Raw genomic sequence first — 20,472 nt, 5'->3', positions numbered from 1 at the left:
AGGTGCTGATGTGTGGAATTGTGTTGATGCATTTAGCGGTATATGAATAGAACCAGCTGATGCACACACACACACACACACATGCACACACACACACACACACACACGCACACGCACACACACACACTCGGTGTGGTGTCGTTGTGTTGAGGACAGCGGGATCAGAGGTGGAGGCTGGACGATGGTCAGATGACCACATTTGAACCAGCACTGCTGAGCCCACATGACCGACAAACCTGGACCATGAAAGAAGCTCACATGCTCCTGTGGGTTATTAAGCATCGTCTCCGACCATTCAGCAGTCTGGTGACAATGAGCCGTCCTGTTCAAGACTGGCATGATTGGTAGAAATCTTGTTTGACTGCTCGAGCTGACCGGGAACAAGTACAATGTTGTCAAGTCAAGTATAGTATAACTAGCAGAGCAAGGTCACTGAAGGCTGTTGGGATTTTCCACTACATCTTGAGTACTCGTCAAGTGGAGTACCTGGATTAGTGGAAAAGACTGGAATGGTGGCTAACATGTGCAGAATACAGAAATACAATTGAGAAGACTGTTTTGACGAGTGCAGAAGTCGCAAAAGACTATACTATTTTAATGACTGCCAAAGCAAATCTGTGAAAATGGAAATATTCTTGTTGGTCTTTTTAAACTGGTGGTTGGTTGGTATTTGTTACTATGTGACTACTGACTGATGGATACTCAAACAAGATTTGGGTGGTAATGATTTTGTTTAGTTTAAATAAATATTCTAAAGGTGAGCATCTTATTTAATTGTTGACTTGTGTGATTGATCAGAAAACTGGCAGACCAGTGGTCATATTGCAGGACAAGTCAGAATAGTCAGCTAAAGTAACAATAACTAATGGAAAACTAGGAGGAATTGTTAGAAACCTGGACAAAATGGACATTTCTGATGTTAAATGTAAAGGAACAATTTGAAAAGTCAAAATAAATCTAGGAGTAAAAGTTGCTAAAAGTGTGCTTTTGCCTGTATGACTGGTAAATAATATATGTAATGTTCAAGAGAAGGTACTGTGCATCATACACAAGGAAGGATGATTAGAGTATTTTGGCGATTGATAAGAGAGAAGGTGTGGAGATTGTAGCTGAGGACTGAAATTACCTTGTTGGCCAAGTGACACTAAAATGGCAGTCCTAGGATAAATGAGCTAATAAACTGAAGACGGAGACTAGTAAAGGCTGTAATTGTGCAGTGTATAGTAGGAGAGAGCAAGAAATAATACATTTTAGAAAAAAGACTGATGAGAAGTAGAAAACTGGATGGATAAATATTAGAGGATTAGTAGGATGAGACCAACTCTAGTACACAATTTGTAATCAAGGAGTCTGGGAAGTAAAATAGTTTTGGAAGAAACTGTTCAGGGGAGAAACTTTGAGAAAAGACGACGTATAGCTCATTAAACAAGTTCCAGCTTTGTAGGGAATTAGATTTCAAACTTATATTAAAGGACCATCTCAAACTATCTTTCATCCCAGCAGAAATGCTAAAGTCCCTTTGAAGCTAGTAACACCTCCAGAAAGATAGTTTGAGATGGTCCTTTAATATAAGTTTGAAATCGAATAAAATAAGTGTAATTTGTGATCTTGTCCTGCGGGTCCAGTCAAGATTGGGTTAAAAAAAATTAATAAACTGAGCAGGACTTTTAGAGGACTGGTAAGACTGGTAAAAGTTTAATAGAAAATTGATTCCAAGACGAGTTAAGGACTTGGTAAGTGAAGTGGAGCTAATCACCCCTGACAGGAATATTGTGAATACAATACAATTAGTAGAGTATAGTTTAAGAGAAGTTATGAGCAAACAGAAAATATTTGAAGGCAAATACACAAACTTAGACTTTCAGTCGATATGGTGTATAAATGGTGGAACAAATTGAACCATCAAAAGCATGAAAAAAACTGATCAGTGTTTCCCGTTTGATCTGGAAGGAATCAGATCGAGAGGAAAACTGGTGTGACTCTTGTGAAGGATTTCAAAGACGAGAGGTGTTTGTTGGATTCGACTGATACGATTATAAGAATTACTCCTATAAGAAATCCCTTTCCTTGATTTTATATAATTCCTCTCTCTCTGTCTCTCTGTCTCTCTCTCTCAAAAAACACTGTTTGCGCTTCTTTTCTTTTGCTTTCCATTTGTCTCACTCTTCTTGTTTATAACTTCATCAGGATGCCATGAAAAGCTGGCAAAGAGTGAGTGAGCGACAGCGTGTGAGAGAGAGAGAGAGAGAGAGAGAGAGAGCGAGAGAGAGAGAGAGAGATTTCCATTGAGACAGTGGGCTGTCACCATCGTTCACCCTGAATATCATCACCTCAGTGGTTCACATACACTGTACGCTCTGTCTCCTCCTCGCTGTGTGCCGCTCGTCCTCCTCTCTCCTCTCACACGTGTCTCTCTGCGTCCTCGCAGACAGACACTCAGACGGCGATTCTCTGCGGTGTGTTTTGGGTTTTTTTTTTCCCCCCTCGTCGTTAGTTCTCGTTGTCGGGGGAGCAGATGACCGAGAGGAGAGCGAGCAGCGGGAGGAAGAGGCGAGACAGCTGTCTCCCTGTACATTATGTGGAATAGTTTCCTGAGTCGAGGTAGGGAATCCTTCTTTCCACATGGAGCTGCATTGGTGTCCAGTGCTTGGGCTTTTTATGAGTGCGTGTGGATGTCAGATTGAATTTCCGCTTTGACCCTGCGCACACAGGTGTGTGATATGCGTTGGCTTTGGAAGGAGGGGGTGTGAAAGTGGCGTGACCCAGAGGTTGTGACCTGGACTCGTACCTGGAGGTTGTCGGTTGGAGTTCAGTCTAAAAATGGTTGTGTCACAATGAAAAACGTTGCTGTCGTAATCACCTGTTATAAGATGTTTATATTAACATCACAAGTTTAAAAAAAAAATCTAATTCTCTACAAGTGGCTTTCCTGGATGAATTAAATGCACCGATTGAATGCATACAATTTGTACTGACAGTTTAAATTCTTAATACATACGGTATTTCTGTTGTTTGGGGTATAATGTTTAATGACAAAAACTGAAAAACCTCCTGAAAGTAGAAGTAAAGCCTGAAACATAAACAATCTTTCTGTCACACATATCAAAACTAAAGTTAAGGTCAGTTTCAGTTTGGCTTTATGTTGCTATATCATTGAGTCCATATAAATCACAGCATGCTCAGCGCTCCACCTTCATCTTCAATCTGTACTGATGCTATTGAGACCAGTGTAAACATTTCAGCCGCACTAAGAGGATGTCACGCACAAACCCAGGGAAAACAGTGCCGAGAACGTTGCAGTCGAGAATCAAAACATTGATTTGCCGATGGATTCGTTTCACATAATGTTAATGTATACAGTTTGTACACTGGGGGCTGTTTGAAGCAATGCTGCAGACTCTGCACGAACATTTGTGGTTTGAGCTTAGATCAGCAAAATGCAGATGCAAACATGTGCTTTTTTTTAACTTGTACATGTGCATTTGATTTCAAATGATGGCTGCAAAATTTCACCACACTGAAGAGTTTCACGGCTTCTCAGTGTCTGTATGTATAGTGAGGGGATAGCTACAGTAAAGCTTTCAAGCATTTATCTTAAGGAGTTTTATATATATATATATATATATATATATATATATATATACATAAGTGGAAATACAAATAGATGTGAATGAATTTCACCGCTGATAATGATCATGGAAACGTGAACCGGCTCAGTTTAGCTCCCTGCATTACACTGTGCAGCCTCCCTTATTTTCTCGCTTCTTATGATGATCTTCTTATGTTGGCTGACTTGGAAATGTGACTGCCTCTGCTCCGCACACAGGAGGGTGTTTTCGAAGAATGTCAGCTCCTATAGGAGCGCTCTGAACTCCCGGTCCTCACACTTTCCTGGATGAAACCGTACATCGAATTAGGAGGAAGGCTGCGATTGGCCCACCGAATCTGTGACGAGACTCCCCGTCTGTCCGTCTGACATTCCTCTCATTATAGATAGCGTGACGGCCGTGATTACACACACAGTGCTGCTCATCACCACGGCCCAGAGAGCGTTCACGAGATAGAAACACACACAGTGGATCCCCTTGTCCCATGTGTGTCTGGTCTCATTAATGCAGACGAGTCTCTTGCAGCGGCGCCCCCTGGTGTTTGCACTGCTTTGTGTGTACATGTGAAATGATCCAAAATGACAGCTTTTGGTTGTTTTTTTATTTTTTTTTATGTAAATAATTAAACCGAAAGTAATTTGATTCAGTCAACAGCTGCATTTTAGATGCCTCTTATCCTGAAATCTGTTTCAGTGAAATTGAACCACACTGAAACAACGTTTAAACTTTAAAACAGGAGCGAATGGCGTCATTGACCTATAGGACAAAAATGCTTGTGGGTTTATTTTTATTTATTTTTTTTTTTGGAGGGGGGGGGGGATTCTTGTCGTCGTCATCATTGGAGCCAGAAGGTTTCAGAATGCATGACTACCACTTGGAAATATACAACAGCATAGACATTTTTATAAAAGGCTGCAGGTTTATACATCTGTTCATTTTCTGGAGTTGCCACAACTAATTATTGTAATTTGCGCCATACACTTGGTTTATTCCAGATGCACATCGTACTGAATCCAGGTTTCCCACACTCAGGGCCAAGATTTAACTCTTCTCACCACTTAGATCAATCATAAACGCTGTGGAGGGCATGTGAACTGAAATCCAATTTCTTTCTATGAATGCTAAATACATGTGATATGTGTTGTCAGTGTGATGATGAAGAATCGAATGGCCCGATGAAACACAAAGTGCATGTCTTAGCATATTAGACATAAAATCAACAGAGCAGGATTGACTTCGTTGTCAGTGTGTTCTTTGCTCTGTTCATCACTTTCCTCCAGCTTTTAAATGGTTGGCATGCGTTTCTTACAGCAATTGATTTTACTGCTCACTTTCTACTGTTTTTAAGTGCGACTCAAACAGAATCTCTCCTGTCGGCTTTAATCTCCCCGATTGGTCTGCTGTGTGTCTGTGTGTGTGTGTGTGTGTGTGTGTGTGTGTGTGTGTGTGTGTGTGTGTGTGTGTGTGTGTGTGTTCATTTTGGACTGAAGAAGGATCTTAACGTGACCTACTTACATGCACACAGAAGCTTGTTATGTTAATGTGTGTGTTTCTCCGCATAATAATAATGCAGGGTGATGTCTAATGCTGCCATCAGCAAGTCCACTCCGAGTCTATGTCGCTCTCCCGCTCGCTCTCTGCGGAAAAGAAATGTTTAAGATGCAGATGAAGGTAGTGAGACGGGTTCTCCTCCCAGTAGGATCACTGGTGTATTAATAGCTTGCACACTTCCAAGCTTCATCTGTAGCTGCGGTTGTTTGAGCCGCAGTGTGTTTCTGCAGCGGGAAGCACGTGAAAATTAAAAAAAAAACAAAAACAAATCTGGGCAAGTAGAGGCTCCTCTCATGGACACCTGAACCACTTTAGTGACACACGGCTGGAAAAGGGAACGAAGCTCTCCTCAGAAACTGTTGAAAATGTGGTGAAATACACCTTCTGAGGAAATGAGTTCACTATCTTTAGTCTCAGACATTTCTTGACAGGGTTGTGATATACTGTCAGTGACTGTACCCCGCAGGAAAAACGCTGGCATGTTGTATGAAATGTCTGCAAATACAATAGTGTAAAATCCTTTTAAACCCTACCTTTATTTTAAAGTAGACTAAAAGTGACATGCCAAATAATAATAATAATAATAATAATTTTAAAAAAAAGAGTTTTATCTACATTTACAAAAAACACATGTAGAATATTATGTCACCAGCACAACAGAATAGTTGTTTGATTAGAAAATAAAAAACAAGTTCTGGTGGACGGGCACTCGGTAGATCGCAGACCTTCGCCAACACCACATTTGTGTGTGGAACCGAGTTACCGTTGCTAGTATATTAGCCGTTAGCCCATATCGATGCTAACAAGGCCTGTCAGATAGTAAGATGACACACATGAAACACTGAGAGCAGGGCACACAGATAAACCACTGCCTGAGTCAGTACACTCACACTATAGTTTCTGGATACTTGTCAAACTGAGGTATTCGCTGCGAGGTCCAGATGAGATTTCAGAAATTTTGGGGAGAAAATAAGTCCTGTAACAATCTACTTTTACATATTATTTCTAATTGATATTGTATATATGTTTCATATATCTAGTATATGTGTAAATATATTTAATATGGTATAATATTATTTTTTATTCTCACAAAGAATGGTCTTCGTTGCAACTCATTAATGACTGTCAGTCATATTTTAATCATGTTTATCAAGTAATGTCGTGACTGTAAGAGCCCCGCAACTCATTAATATGTCGGAAGTTGCTCTTACGTGATGCACCTGAACGCATCACTCAAAGCAGCCAGCTGTGAACCCGCGTTATCCCGTTCCGGCATCGAGGCACTACAATGTCTTTACACCTATATAAAGATATATTTGTCCTGAGCTAGATGTCAAAAGTTCTCCATGTGTAATCCCGCAGTTTTTAAAAAAAACCAGTGATTAAAGTCGGTACAATTGTTGTCATGCGTGCTGTGTTTGAGTCACATATAAGCTGCTGGTCCAATAGGAGAGTGCAAAACATCCAAGATGGCGGCGACCACGATAGATCTTACAGCAGTTCAGAGGAGGGAAACGTGACAAAATAAGCCTTTAATAAGCCATCAAATATATCAATATATCTTATTTTATTGTGTCAAATACACTTAATAATCCTTCCAAATGTGTCAAATACACTTTGAAATCCAATCCTTCAAATCAATAATGCTGTAAAAAATAGCCGTGGACGAGTTGTCTGAGCTGCAGCCCGGACCGACTGACGGCTCCCTGCAGAGCTCCAGATTTCTTGCATTTCGGTTCACTAGCTTTTTGCGAAAAGTTGGTAAAATACCTACGTATTAATTCATACACACAAACAAAAGCATAACCTTTTCCCAAACTTCCATTGGCGAAGGTAACTCCAGGAATTATTTTGACTTGAAAATAGCAATTCAAAAATAAGTTCAGAAAAAATATATTTTTCCTCTGACTGATTCACAAATAGCAATGTCTAAAATTAGAAAGACTAAGAACAATCTGCGATGTGTTGGATTTTTTTTTTTTATTATACTGGCTTCAAACGTTTTTTGGAACGGCCACATATAAACTGCTGTGAAGTCTTCATTCTGCTCAATATTAATTCAGCTTTGAATAATAGACACTTGTTCCATGGCTTTGAAAACCCTTCATCTATAGTGTGCATCGGTCAGTGATCATGCCAGCATCATCCATTCATTATTTTTATTCAATTCGGGGTGGCAGGGTGAAGGTACGGCACGCCCATGACACGTCATCAGTCCATCACTAACGTAAAGAGACAGACAAACACAAAAATCACATCAACACCTGCAGGCAATTTAGTGTCAGGAATTAATCTGAATTGCATGTTTTTGAACAGTTAGACAAAACACAAGAGACAGACATGCCCGCCACTGCACTAATGCGCAGAGCAAGCATCATGTACACTCATTTCAATTTGACAGATTGAAAGAATGTAGTGAAACTATTCAAGAAAGATATTCCTCAGTGGGAGCTGTCAGCAACGGAATTCAAAAATAAATTAGCATTAAAGTGTGAATAAATAACTTGTGTAAATTCAATTTCCATCTGGTTTTTATGTTGCGTCCCCTTTTCCCTCATCGGTTCAGAGTCATAACAATAACAATGAAATCTGATCTTCTGACATAAAATATATGATCCAAAAAGATTACAATTTCTCTTAAATGGAGCAAAGGATCATTGATGCCGTCTTCGCTAGTTATGAATCCGTTTACAGTGAGGTTTATATGCCCGCAAACTGCAGTTCATCTGCACACATTGTATAACATGTCTCCTTTAAGTGGACGTGGTGCCTGAAGGACACTCATCCATGAAGTGGACTGCCATTGTTGCTTGTATATGCATTCTTTATATTTTTTTAGTTGGTGCATGGAGTGGGATGTACTGGTGTTTTTTTTTACCTATTATTTTTCATTCTGTACAGTCTCACTGAGAGGAAATATAACCCCCCCCCACCATGTAACTGCATTATTCAGAGAGTCCAGAGATGTCTCAATGCACGGAGGACCGGACTGAAAACCGATGTTAGATGGCCGTGAGCTTCGGGCCCTGAGGCGGCTCTGCATTAAAAGCATACATGATGCTGGAGTGAATGAAAATCACCACAGGGAGTCAGGGACTCGTCTGAAAGCCTCAAACATCACTTAGCACTGTCCAGAAATCCCGGGTCGCTCTAGGAAATAAAGGACAAATACTTTAATCTCATTGCGACAATAAAGAGTGAGTTAAAACAAAATCATTATCATTATAGTCATTTTAAAAAGGTTTAACAAGATGTAAATCATTCTCTTCAGGCCTTTTAAGCTCATTTAAATTACAATGAAGTGAGGAAGAAAATTGTTTTGGGGTTTAATTTAATTATTTCATTTCTCACTTGCATTTATCAGGACTTCAGCTGCTTAATATTTCATTATCTCCTGAGACTTTTGTGAGTAAAAGTTAGAGCAGTGTGTTTGCATTTGGGAGGTCCGGGTTTAAATCTTCACTAAGCATTGTAACAGGAACGGCATCTGATGAAATATTTGTGCGAAATCAAACTTAAAAAAACAACTTTATGTTCCCTGTTGGTGGATCATGTGGAGCTCGGGCACTGGCAGTCTCCTATTGAGGCGCCAGGCTCGTGCAAAATGTGGCTCATCTTCAGCTTACTGAACAATTATCAGTGAAAATAATGTCTGTTTGGCAGCATTCAGACACTGAAATGAAAAAAAAAAAAACGCTTCTGTAAATGATTTCATTTCAACTATATTTTAACTAAATCTATTTTTAAAAAGTTTTTTTTTTTTTTAACTTTGGCTACAACAATTGATCTCTTGGTTGAACTGAATCTGGAAAGTTATTGTAATATCGTTGACGAGGCCCAAAGGGAAGAATCACATCAACAGTGAAGGATGACTGAGCACAGGGGATGTCATGGTAACGTAGTCCCATGAAACATCCATCCATCTTCCGAACGGCTTTATCCAACGCTGGGCTGACGTGCGCTGGAGCCAATCTCCGCTGACGATGATTGAGGAGACGACACGTCCCAGACAGGCCACCAGTCCATCACAGCACAAACACGGAGAGACAGACAATCACACACACTTACATTCACACTTGTGCTAATCTAAAGCGAGCCAATAAATCCAAAGCCATGTTTTTAAACTGCCAGACGACACTGGAGAAAATCCATGATAGATTTGTAACCTGCATCAAATTCAAAAAGGGGACTTTGTTTTCGAACATTAGATTTTGTTCCTCTGCCCTGAAGCCAACTATGGATTTTCATGCATCATAATTTGTGTTGTTGTTTTTTATTAAATTTCCTTTTTTGGCTTTAATTACCTGAAAACTCAAACCACCTAAACCTTAACCTGGCGCACGTCTCAAACCACCACGTCTCCCTTTCATCCACGTCTGTACATGTGAACCTTCCTTCCCCCGATCAGAGTTTTGTCAACGCAACACCAGGAATAAAAAGTAACACATATACGCTGTAGGAGGGAACATGTGAACCAGCAAATGTTCTCTGAACTCATGGCGCGCACACACACACACACACACACACACACACACACACACACACACACACACACACACACACACACACACACACACACACACACACACACACACAATTTACAGATTATAGGAGAGGATTAAAGATTAAATTACCCTGCTGAAGTCACTGCTGTGTGTGTGTGTGTGTGTGTGTGTGTGTGTGTGTGTGTGTGTGTGTCTCACCGTCCCTGGGGATAGAGTTTCTTTTCCCTGGAGAAAATGGCAGCAGGGGATTAGGAAATCACACACACACACACACACACACACACACACACACACACACACACACACACACACACACACACACACACACACACACCTGACATGAGGTTTTGGGGGTTCAGATAGCGATGACACATGCCACTCTTGCACTTTGTCACCTGATACACTCTCTCTGTCCCTCTCTCTCTCTCTCTCTCTCTCTCTCTCTCACACACACACGCACACGCACACGCACACGCACACACAACGTCCACCAAGCGGTGGATGTGGGTTTTGCTGTTCTTTGGTTTGTAAAAAGATTTCAGCGAAGAGTCGAATGAGCGTAGAGACAGACGAGAGGGGAAAAAAAAGTGAGCCTGGGCTGAGAGTGAAAGAAGATTTCAGGTAGGAAGATTGAATCATTCTCCTCTTTGATATTCTCCTCTTCATCACTTCCTGCTCTTGTGCGTGCATGCGTGTGTGTGCGTGTGTGTGTTTCTGTCACTGATGGTTTCACTTTGGCCGCATGCGTTCGAATCACTTCACAGCCTGATTAACAGCGCCAGATGTTTCTCTTTATGCTGCTGAGGTGGACGATGATCACGGGGCTATGATATCAGTCTGCATGAAGATGTGCTGGAGTGGATCACCATAGTGCACATTACCGCATAAAGATTTAAACATCATTTCATGTTGGTGTAACTGCGATCGCTGTATTAGTTTGAGTTGCAGGTTGATGTAGCGCTCAGCACCTGATCGTGAAAATATCTCCTGAGGAAATCCGGTTGAGTTTTCTCTGGGCACGGATAATTTAATCTCACGCGTTTAGGTGTGTCTGAGTTGTACCTACATCAGTGCTCTTCAAAGTGGAGGGCAGCGCTTCCTGCGAGGCACAACGGCAAGAGAAGTCGGAGGGTCGGGGGCGTGCCTTTTCCCAGCAGGAATTCCTTCCTGAAAATCTTATCATGAAAATAAAAAATTATGAATAGTTTCATTAAAATAGATGTTTCTATTTCTGAAGCTGTTGAAGATGCTTAAACATAATTAAAATAAAAAAAGCTTAAAAAAGGCATGAGAAGAGTTTTTCTTTTAAGTGTCAAGAGCATTAATGCGTTCAAGGATTATAAGAAAAAAAAAGTCAATTGAACCCATTTTCAGTCGTAATACTGTGCATCTACAGTACAAATACTTTATGCAGTGAGTTCCCTCATTTCCAATACATCCTTGAGGAAGGATCAGTCATAATTTGGCTAGTGAGCGTTACATTTTTGTAGTTTGTAGTTTTGTGGTCCTCACAATGATAGAAGTTTCCCCTCCTTGTTATAATGTGACTGAGACTTGTAATGGATGGATGAATGCACTGTTTGGCTTCTATGTTTTTAAAAGCCCTTTAAAAGTTGTAGATTCTTGTTCATTTCTTGGACGTCAGATTATCACTTCAGTTGATGAAGTTTTGATTTTAAGTACAATTTTTAACCCTCTTTTTCCACACGTCACCCTTTTCAGGACGCGTCAGGCCAATTCAACATCCACCGTCGACTTTTTTCTCATTCACATTGATGTTTTGCAGCAGGATCCACCTTCCAGCTGCCTTCGTAAACTGTTATCTCTGGTATTCATGAACATGAATGACCAGATCATACACTGGAGTATTTTTTTTTTTTTTTTTCAAATGTTCAGGCACCTGATTCATTTGTTTACACAGAGAGAAGATAATAGTTTAATCAAAGACCGGTTAACATAATGTTAGTTACGCACTGCCATCATGACAATAATATAATTGTAGTAATTTCAGAGGTCACCTTGAGCCTCATCGTTTGGTTCCAGTAGCGACATTTGGGTCCTGGATCCTCACTTTTATATTAAGTGTTGAAAACCAACAATGGCTATTTTCATTTTGCCTGGCATTGGTAGTCTTCTGATTTTTTTTCCCCCTTCCATCATTATGAGCTTCATCTATAGCCAAATCCTCTTGGGTTGTTTTTGTCTCGAGTTTTTTTAATGTTATAATCAGGAAAGCCTTCCTCTGGAGGAAATGCTTTTCTCCAGTTAGTGAATATTAAACACACACCTGAAACACTTTGATACACCTGATAAAAGTCTGTGTTTGCATGTTTTCTAAGTTAAATTGGATTTTAAAAACTCATCCTAAAGTTGCTTGATATGGCGTAAGTTGCTTGTGTGTAGTTTTCAAAATAAAGCAGGCTCATTGTCGAAAACAAGCGGAGACAATTCGCCAGAGAGGCCAAGTAACAACGTACTCTGCTCAAATGTTCAGATCAGTGTTTGGTTTTACTCCATATATTTGATTACAAATATCTTTTACTCTTTAGATACCAGCTGCTGGTTCGCTACTTGTTTCAACCACTTCAGATGAAGATACGGAGTTAAGAGTGAAAGGAAAAGTTACAGTTGACAAATAGAAGCAAGGGTTAAAAGACTGAAAAATTGTTTTTAATTAGCAGCAGCAACTGTCATAATTGCAGACAAAAATGATCAGAGGATGAATACAATGACAGCAAAGTGTTTGTCTGTGTTTATTTTATACCCTTTGACTGTTGCGCCGGCTGGCACTTAAAATTTAATTTTGAACCGAACAATGACGATAAAGTCTTGTTGAAATGTCATTACTGAGCGCTATAGCTTGTTATTGCTATAACAATGTACATACAAACATACAGGGTCTGTTCATTTGATCCACAACCACCACAGGACAAAAAGTTCAGTATGACTTAAAAAGTCTACACATTTCATATTTCAAAAATAACTTCTACCTCATTAATTGTCAATTAAAAAAACAACAACACATCAGACAAATTCTTACTGGAGCCAAGGTTGTTGTTTTTTTTTCAATAAGGAAGAGACTGAGGATTTGTAGTTTCCTGAATTAATCAATTTAACTTTACTGTAAACCTGTTTACCTGATAGTTGTATCAACGTGTCGCAGTGTCCTTGAGCAAAACCCTGGACAACAGGGTTTTCTTTTCAAATGGAAGGAGGAGGAGAGTCTCTGCCAGTGTGTGAATGTGGAAAGCACTATGAGACTCCTCCAAGCTTGAAATGTGTTATTTAAGTAAAATCGAATGGTGAATTGGTCTTCAGTGTCTCTCAGCAAATATGGAACTGATCTTTAAATATGCCTGTGAAAAAAGTGCGGTAAGCAGGTCTGAGTTCGTCCCGTGTTGAATCATCATTACCACAAATAAATGATCGAACCGCGGCAAACGCCAGCGATGCTCTGTGTCCCAGTGTGTGCCACGGCTGTAACTTAATGATTGTGTGCAACTCGGTCAGCCCTTTAAGATTTATACACCGGAGCATGTGAGCGATTAAATATCTGCCACATTTTTTTGGTGTGACCACACCCACAGGACCAGATCTGCTCTGGTCAGATCAGTTACACGACGTTGAGCTTGGAGTTCAGCAAGTCGCAGAACACAGGGTGAGATCTTCCCTCTTACATCTTCCTCATATGACCCACCATGCAGAACTAACCGCGTGTGTGTGTGTGTGTTTTTGGGAGTGAGGTGTGAATGCCACAAATGACCCTGACTGCATCCACAATCATAAATCTGACCACAGCGGAGGAAAGTGGACTGACCAGCAGGTCGTGAGATGCGACAAATGAGTGAAGGATTAGACTCCGTTTATAGGCCGCTTAATCTCGGCAGCTGCTGATGTCAGCAAAGGACACATCAGGAGAGGAGCTTTGATCATTTTAATGTTTGGGACCGTGAAATGATCTGATTTTACAAGGACTGAAGAAGAGGAAATTCAGAGGAAAGACATCAAACACATCAGAAGTGGTGAACGGCCGCTGTGCTCAGACTGCAGGCAAATTGGATTTACTTCTCAAATCGTCCCTTTTCAAAATAAACCGTACATCTGAGCGATCAGATCGAATTTACGTGTCCTGGCATCATCGGCATCGGGCGCCAGGAGCTACGGAGCTATGCTGATGATGCTCGTTTTCAACGAAGGATTACACAAATGACCCGCCCCTGTAACTTGTCTTGTTCTGGTGTCGGATGTCATGGTCGTTTGCTCGTTAGGTCCACATTGACAGGACCATTTTTATAGGGAGTTTGCTGATCCTAGAAAGTGTGTGCTTGATAAAGAAGCAAGAGACCATGGCTCTTGGACTTTTTCCAGGTGTAAGGTGCCCAAAGTCAACCTCGATCAACTTAGACCACCTCCAGTGTCTTTACTCCTCCAAACCACTGAGTTTCTAGTGTCTAATGAATTAGGCTGTCCTGTCATCACGGCTTAAACCTCTCCCAAGGCACTACTATAATATTTCTACGTTGATGTTTTATGAAAATAAGATTGAGATTTCAATGCCAGTATGATTCAATCTAGCCTATTCCGCTGTTATTTGTCTTTTGGGTGTCAAGACAAAAGGCCCATGGGCCAAAACCACCAGGCACACTGTAAAAACCTCAAAGAAAACATTCATTATTTTAAAAACATTTCTTAAGAGTTGTGCACAGAACATATAACACCGAAACTCAAGCCGAAATCTCAGTGATGCTGCCATGATAGATGTTTCTATCATGTTTCATTGCAAGCAAACCGGCTTCAACAACATGCTGTCAGGATGAGTTAAAAAAATAGACATAATGCAATAGTTAATCGACATTTCACTATGTTTTGCACCAGAAAATTCACGTTGAGATAGTAATAATTTTCAGTAGTAGTCGTTTGGTTTTGCGAAAATATGTTTTGATAGATTTTTTTTTCATTTTTTTCTTCTTTTCAGTTAAAAATGAGAAAAAAACCTCAAACCTCAAACATCTGTTGTTGAGTAGAAAACTAGACTGCTCACGCACAGGAAGAAGACGTGACGTTCACACACAGAGAGGACCCCCCCCCCAAACCAAAACGGGACTTGACCTGGAGATATTATCACTATGACGCTCGAGTGCTTACCGCTGGACCTCCGTGCGACTCGCTGTTCCACAACCAAGACGTGTTAAACCAATCATCACTGCCAGCATCAAAATAAACTATCAACAGGTCAATACCAGTTCCTGTATCAGGCGGGTGTAAAGTTTTGACGCTTCGCTGGCCTTATTTACATGTTTCACACTCGAGATGGAAAATATTTGTTTGTGGAAGCGTTCGGCGGTGCGCTTGTTTACATATACCCTTTAAAAGATCTTCTAATCAATCATCGGCAGCCTAAAATAACGATAACCGCCTCGTTACTTAGTGGTTGGCTGGTTTTCACACAGGTTTCCAGACTGTTTCCATGTCAATGCAGTAGCTGCTGCGTCGATCAGTATTTATAGCAGCTTCTTAGAACAGCAACTTACTGTAAGAGAGAAGGGTGTGTGTGTGTGTGTGTGTGTGTGTGTGTATTGTAACCAGATCTCAGAGGGCAGAGGGACAGAATTAAGACAGCTCTGTCACCACACCATCCATCACTTGCACACGTCCTGAAAAAATATCTCCAATTCATACAGGTCATAAATGAAATGGTGTTGTTTATGGCTTCCACACACACTTAAGGCTAAAGGTGATTTTAATATTGCATCCTCGAACTGTAAAACCTGCGCGGGATAAGATAACTGGATATTCGAGTGTGGTGTTGACGGATGGAGAAACTGGAAATAAAGGTCAGACAGTGATGAGACGGGGTTTGTAAAGGCTTTAAAGGTCTTCAAGAAAACAGAAATAGTCCCTCAGAATGTCCTGGGGTCCTTGGAAAAGGTTTTCAGCTGTCCTCGAGCTCCCCTGAAGACTCCATAAAGATGTTTCGAGTACTTGCAGTGGATTAAACAGGGCAGAAGCAGGTTGCAGGAGAATAAAATGACTCCTTGAAATAACTTTACAGGGCCTTCGCTTTCATTTCAAGGCCTGTGGGCCTCTGTTGTCTAACTGTGAAAAAAACAACAACAATGTGATGCAGAAAGCTGGAAGGACAACAAAGCAGAACGGGTATCTGAACTTTTCTGTTTGACAAAGTTTCCAGAACACTCAATGAAACTGTACCCAAATGTTTTAGGCCGATTTAATTGGCCCAGTTTAGAGAGGAATGATTGTTTGGTGGTTTGTTGTTTGGCTTCTGTCTTTGTGTAGCGTTTGCTTGTTCTCCTTGTGCCAGTCAGTGGCTGAAGAGCTCTCAATGTTCTTTCAACAGGTTATGAGGAGCCTGTTAATGTCTTAAAATTGTTCAAAGTGTTGATGTTCCTGAGTGAATCTCTCTGACACATGAGACATTTGAGGTGGTTTCTGATATTCACTTGGTCCGGGGCGGTACTTTACATGATTCCGTTTGATATTTTATGTAGTTTAAAATTAGTTTATATTATCTCTAAAAGCTTGAATAATGCCGAAAGAGGTTGTAGTGGTGTCATTTTGATTTGATTAAAGTACAATACATTCCTTAATACTAAAACAGATCTAACTGTGAACCAGCTGAGGTGTCTGAAAAGATGTTTTTGAATTTATTTATTTATTTTTTTGCGGTTATTGGTCAGTTTAAAGTGTTTTTAATGCTGTATGGTTCTTTTGAAAGTGTCTCTGGATCCAACAGATGTCGCGAAGAACACAAAGCTTCCTCCTTCCTCTATGTATTGGACTTGTTTGACGTACAGTGAGAATGAACAAAGAAATGGTCCAGGATATAGTGGAAGCTGCCAAGAAAAACTGTCATGTTGTACAAAGACCATCACACTAACAGTTGCGTGTTGCAGTCAGCTGGAAATCTATACTGTTTTTATGGCTTAAATGGCAAAGGTTCTATTCGGACACGTCCTCAATGTGATAGTATCTCCATAACGAGGTATTGCCTGTCATAAATAATCTCCAATAATGACTGCAGCAGACAATGATCTGAGCCGGTGTGTGTCAGGCAATGAGCATCTGATGACAGCACTGCGTTGTGTCATGTTGTCCTGAACGTAATTGTACGCCGGGGTTATAAATACAAACATTGAGTCACTCTGCTATGTGAGGAAAAACGCTGAACTGAAGCGTGACACACAGACTCCAAAGCTCGCTTGATGTCTCTCTTTGTCACACGCACGCACACACACACACACACACACACACACACACACACACACACACACACACACACACACACACACACACACACACACACACACACACACACACACACACACACACACACACACACACACACACACACGTCTCCTTCACTTCAGGGACTTTACATTGGCTCACATTCGCGTCCTGTGGATCTATTAGTAATAGGTTAGGGTGTTTCTGGGTTTGATGAGCGCAATAGGTTATTATCTAATCCTCGTCTGTCTGTGTCGACTTTCAGTCATTCCCCAATTCTTTTCTTAAAAGAATTATCTATATTTTGAACTGAGTAATACACATACATACCGAGGATTCTTGTCCTCAAAGGCCAAGAATCCTTGGCATGTGTGTGTATTACTCAGTTCAACACATAGAGACGTTCAGATTTCAGATGCCTTCAGATTAAGCTTCAAGGAATTCACAGTATTTAAGCAATTTTTAATGAATCATAATTAACTGGACGTGGCTATAACAGACTGTGATTGAGTCAAGAATGAGTTTAGGAGTAAAAAGTAAACATGTTTTAGAGAATTTTCTTCATGTCGCAAAGGATTTGGACTAGCTTGGTTTATATAAGGCATTTAGGTTTGTCCATAAGGGTTTTTAGAACAGGAGCGATCTGACACTGACATTGCATTGGGATGAGTGATGTTTTGAGGATTGTATTCATGTGTGTTAAAGTGGGTTTAAACATATATTAAAAGATATTAGGATTTAGTTCTAAGCCTTTTAAATGAGGTGTAAATCACAAGGACTGGGTTATGATGGGTTGGAATGTTTGAGGTATTAAATTGGTTGAAGGGCTTTTTTTTTTTATAAGTTTGGATTATTCTAAGACAGATTTTAATGTATTTACATTGGGCAGGAGCTTTGGGATACTTAACAATCTTGAGCATTAAAATTGGTATAAAATAGTATTTAAGATTGATAGCAGGTTTATTAAAGCTATTTAAAGTTGGTTGGTGATTGGTGGAGATTTCAAGATATTTGGATTGGCTTTTTAGTCTAAAAGTACATAGATGGCTCTTTGAGCTTTTTATATTCTGTCAGCGTTTGCTTTTAGGGCATTTATTGGGTTGTGAGGAATTATAGTAGACACATCTAGAATTGAATTAATATACTTTCATTGTAGTTTATAATCATTTTCAGTTCATTTACAGAGGAATTAAAATAACAGTACAATTGAAATTGTGTAAAAATGATTTTGAAATATGATATATGATGTAATGGGTGATAATATGTTTAAGTAGTTTTGAAAAGCCTGTGATCTATTTTTTTATCTGTACGGTTGTGAGAGTTAAATATGTTACGGTGCATTTAAAACATGTTTGAATGAAATAAAAGTTGATTTGAGTTTGTTGAAATGGCTCATAATGTATTCAGAATGCGACGTAATGCTATCCTGTAAGTTCGTTTGGACAGATGACTCCTAAACTTCTTCACCTCCTCCTCTTCCTCCGCCTCCTCTTCCTCCTCTGTCAGGGCTGATTCAGTTGCCATCAGTGTTTCCACCCACACTCCGTTGTTATGAAAGAATTCACTGCAGGGCTTCTACAAGCTGTGACTATAACTGTACGCAGATAGAAGAAATACACTTGTCCCTATCAGAGCTGTGTGTGTACTGTAAACTGTAACGCCTTCTCATATGTAACTGAGAACAAACATTGCCGCCGGCTGGTGGATTCAGTTCTCTGGATCTTCACAAGCATTGCGCAAACGGCTCTCATATGAAATATATGTCATGGCAGTAATGTGATGATGCGATTTTCCGTATCTCTTCAAAATGCAACAGTCACGTCTGCTGCGATGCGTGTGACTCACGGGGTGGTCGCCTGAGCTATTGTTTGAGGTGCGACACGAGTTAACACACTGTCGGCCCCTTTAAATGCACTAAAGCAGTGATGGAAATGTACAGAGCAGCTCTGGCTTGGCCCCGTGGCAGCTGGACATATTGACTCATTATGAGAGCCGCTCATTCGAATCCTTCTTCTGTTTTTCTTTGTGTTATTACTTTAGTCTGCCTTCAGCCGCAGCTCCATATGCTGCTTATCTGTTTGTTCTTCGTGGTGTGACTGCAAAGCAAAGCAGCTTCACGGGTCTCCAGGTCGTAACAACAGAAATGTCAGAGGTGGCTTTCTCCAATTTGTGCTTCGGAGGCTTTGCTGAGAAAAGTCTGCGTCTACCAGTTTTGTATATTTGGTAAAGTTCAAGGGACCACATTCAGATACAGGATGGCCATTTACCACAAGACTTAATATCTTTGATGCCAGTAGAGCTTTTGTCCATTTTTATGCTAATCATTTTAAGGTTATAGATACATATTAACTTTGTGCTCATATATATTTATATCTACAGGTAATATTTATACACATGTTCTCTCTGAGTGAGGAGAGAAAATTGCAGAAATGATTGCCACTGAGATCAAATTGAGAAGAACTCGCTGCAGAGTGTAATCCCCTCATAAATGTAGTTTAAACATTTAACACAAAACACCACCTGTCATTGGACTGAAATAAACAGTTTTAAGTGTTTTCATCTGCAGCGATTACAAGTACAGCTGGGAATGATGAGCGAATGTCCTCAAATTGTATCTCTGCGGGGTTTCCCGATCTTCATGTTTCCCCTAGTGTCAATGCAGCACTCTTGTGAGATTACTCGAGGATTTTCAGCTATATAAATAAAGTTGACATGACCTCAGACATCACTGGATCATATCAAAGAAGATCTTTTACGAACCAAGATACATTAGAAATTCTGCGGGGGCCCCAACACGGGGCCCGGTTACTTTTGTCCGTGGCTGTGCGATGAACTGTTTCTATTGGGAGACATTCTTTCCTTCGAGGGCACCGATTGAAGTGCTCAGAAACTGATAAATATTAATTATGACAAACATAAGAAGACAGGGAAGATGAAAGAATGTCACTGTGTTATATTTCTATGAAATAAAATCTTGAAATTGTGAATCTGTCTTAATCAGCTTTAAAAAAAACCTCACTGAAAACCAGTAAGATTTATTAGTGGATATGCGTAGAAAAGATTTAACCCACCCTTCATAATCTTATGTTACACAAATATAAATACATCCATCTTCTTTACCACGGGGTGTGGATATACAATGTGCGTTAACAAGTTCTGGAAACACTGTATGTCTACAGCATATGAAAACTGAACATGAATTCGGTGAGTGTGTTTGCCAAAATACTTTCTACTTATTGCTGAAACTCAGGAAATTAATTATTTTCCTTTACTGGACTACTTTCTATCAATACAACTGTCACATTTCATTTGGCCAATATGCTACTTCTCAAGGAGTGTTTAAATCACTTCTACCTTACAGCAGAAGCACAGCATGTTTTGTCCCATTTTTCATTTCCTCTCTGCTGCTTTTTCTATTATTTTATTGCTAATAAACATGTAAGCACATACAGTACCTCCGTCGGAACCATTATGCAGTTGTGTTTTGTTATCGACTTGCATTTCTAGGTTTTGTTCATGAAGCCTGCTTTTTCGTTCTTGTCCACAATTTTCCACACATATTT

The 20,472-nt window shown here is 40.1% G+C and overlaps 1 protein-coding gene across 2 annotated transcripts in view; it reads left to right on the top strand.

Annotated features, from left to right (window-relative positions):
• The first annotated feature begins 2,499 nt into the window (after positions 1 to 2,499).
• znf385b (zinc finger protein 385B) overlaps positions 2,500 to 20,472 on the top strand; it is a 30,190-nt gene continuing 12,217 nt past the window's right edge. For both annotated transcript variants that reach the window (XM_080497548.1, XM_080497547.1), the window contains exon 1: positions 2,500 to 2,601. In XM_080497548.1, coding sequence (XP_080353674.1) covers positions 2,577 to 2,601 — 25 coding nt within the window. In that variant the 5' untranslated portion in view covers positions 2,500 to 2,576. The remainder of the gene's footprint in view (positions 2,602 to 20,472) is intronic.

The sequence above is a fragment of the Blennius ocellaris genome, assembly GCF_963422515.1.
Source record: "Blennius ocellaris genome assembly, chromosome: 6".
Lineage (NCBI taxonomy): Eukaryota > Metazoa > Chordata > Actinopteri > Blenniiformes > Blenniidae > Blennius > Blennius ocellaris.
This window is presented reverse-complemented; position numbering and strand designations above follow the sequence as displayed.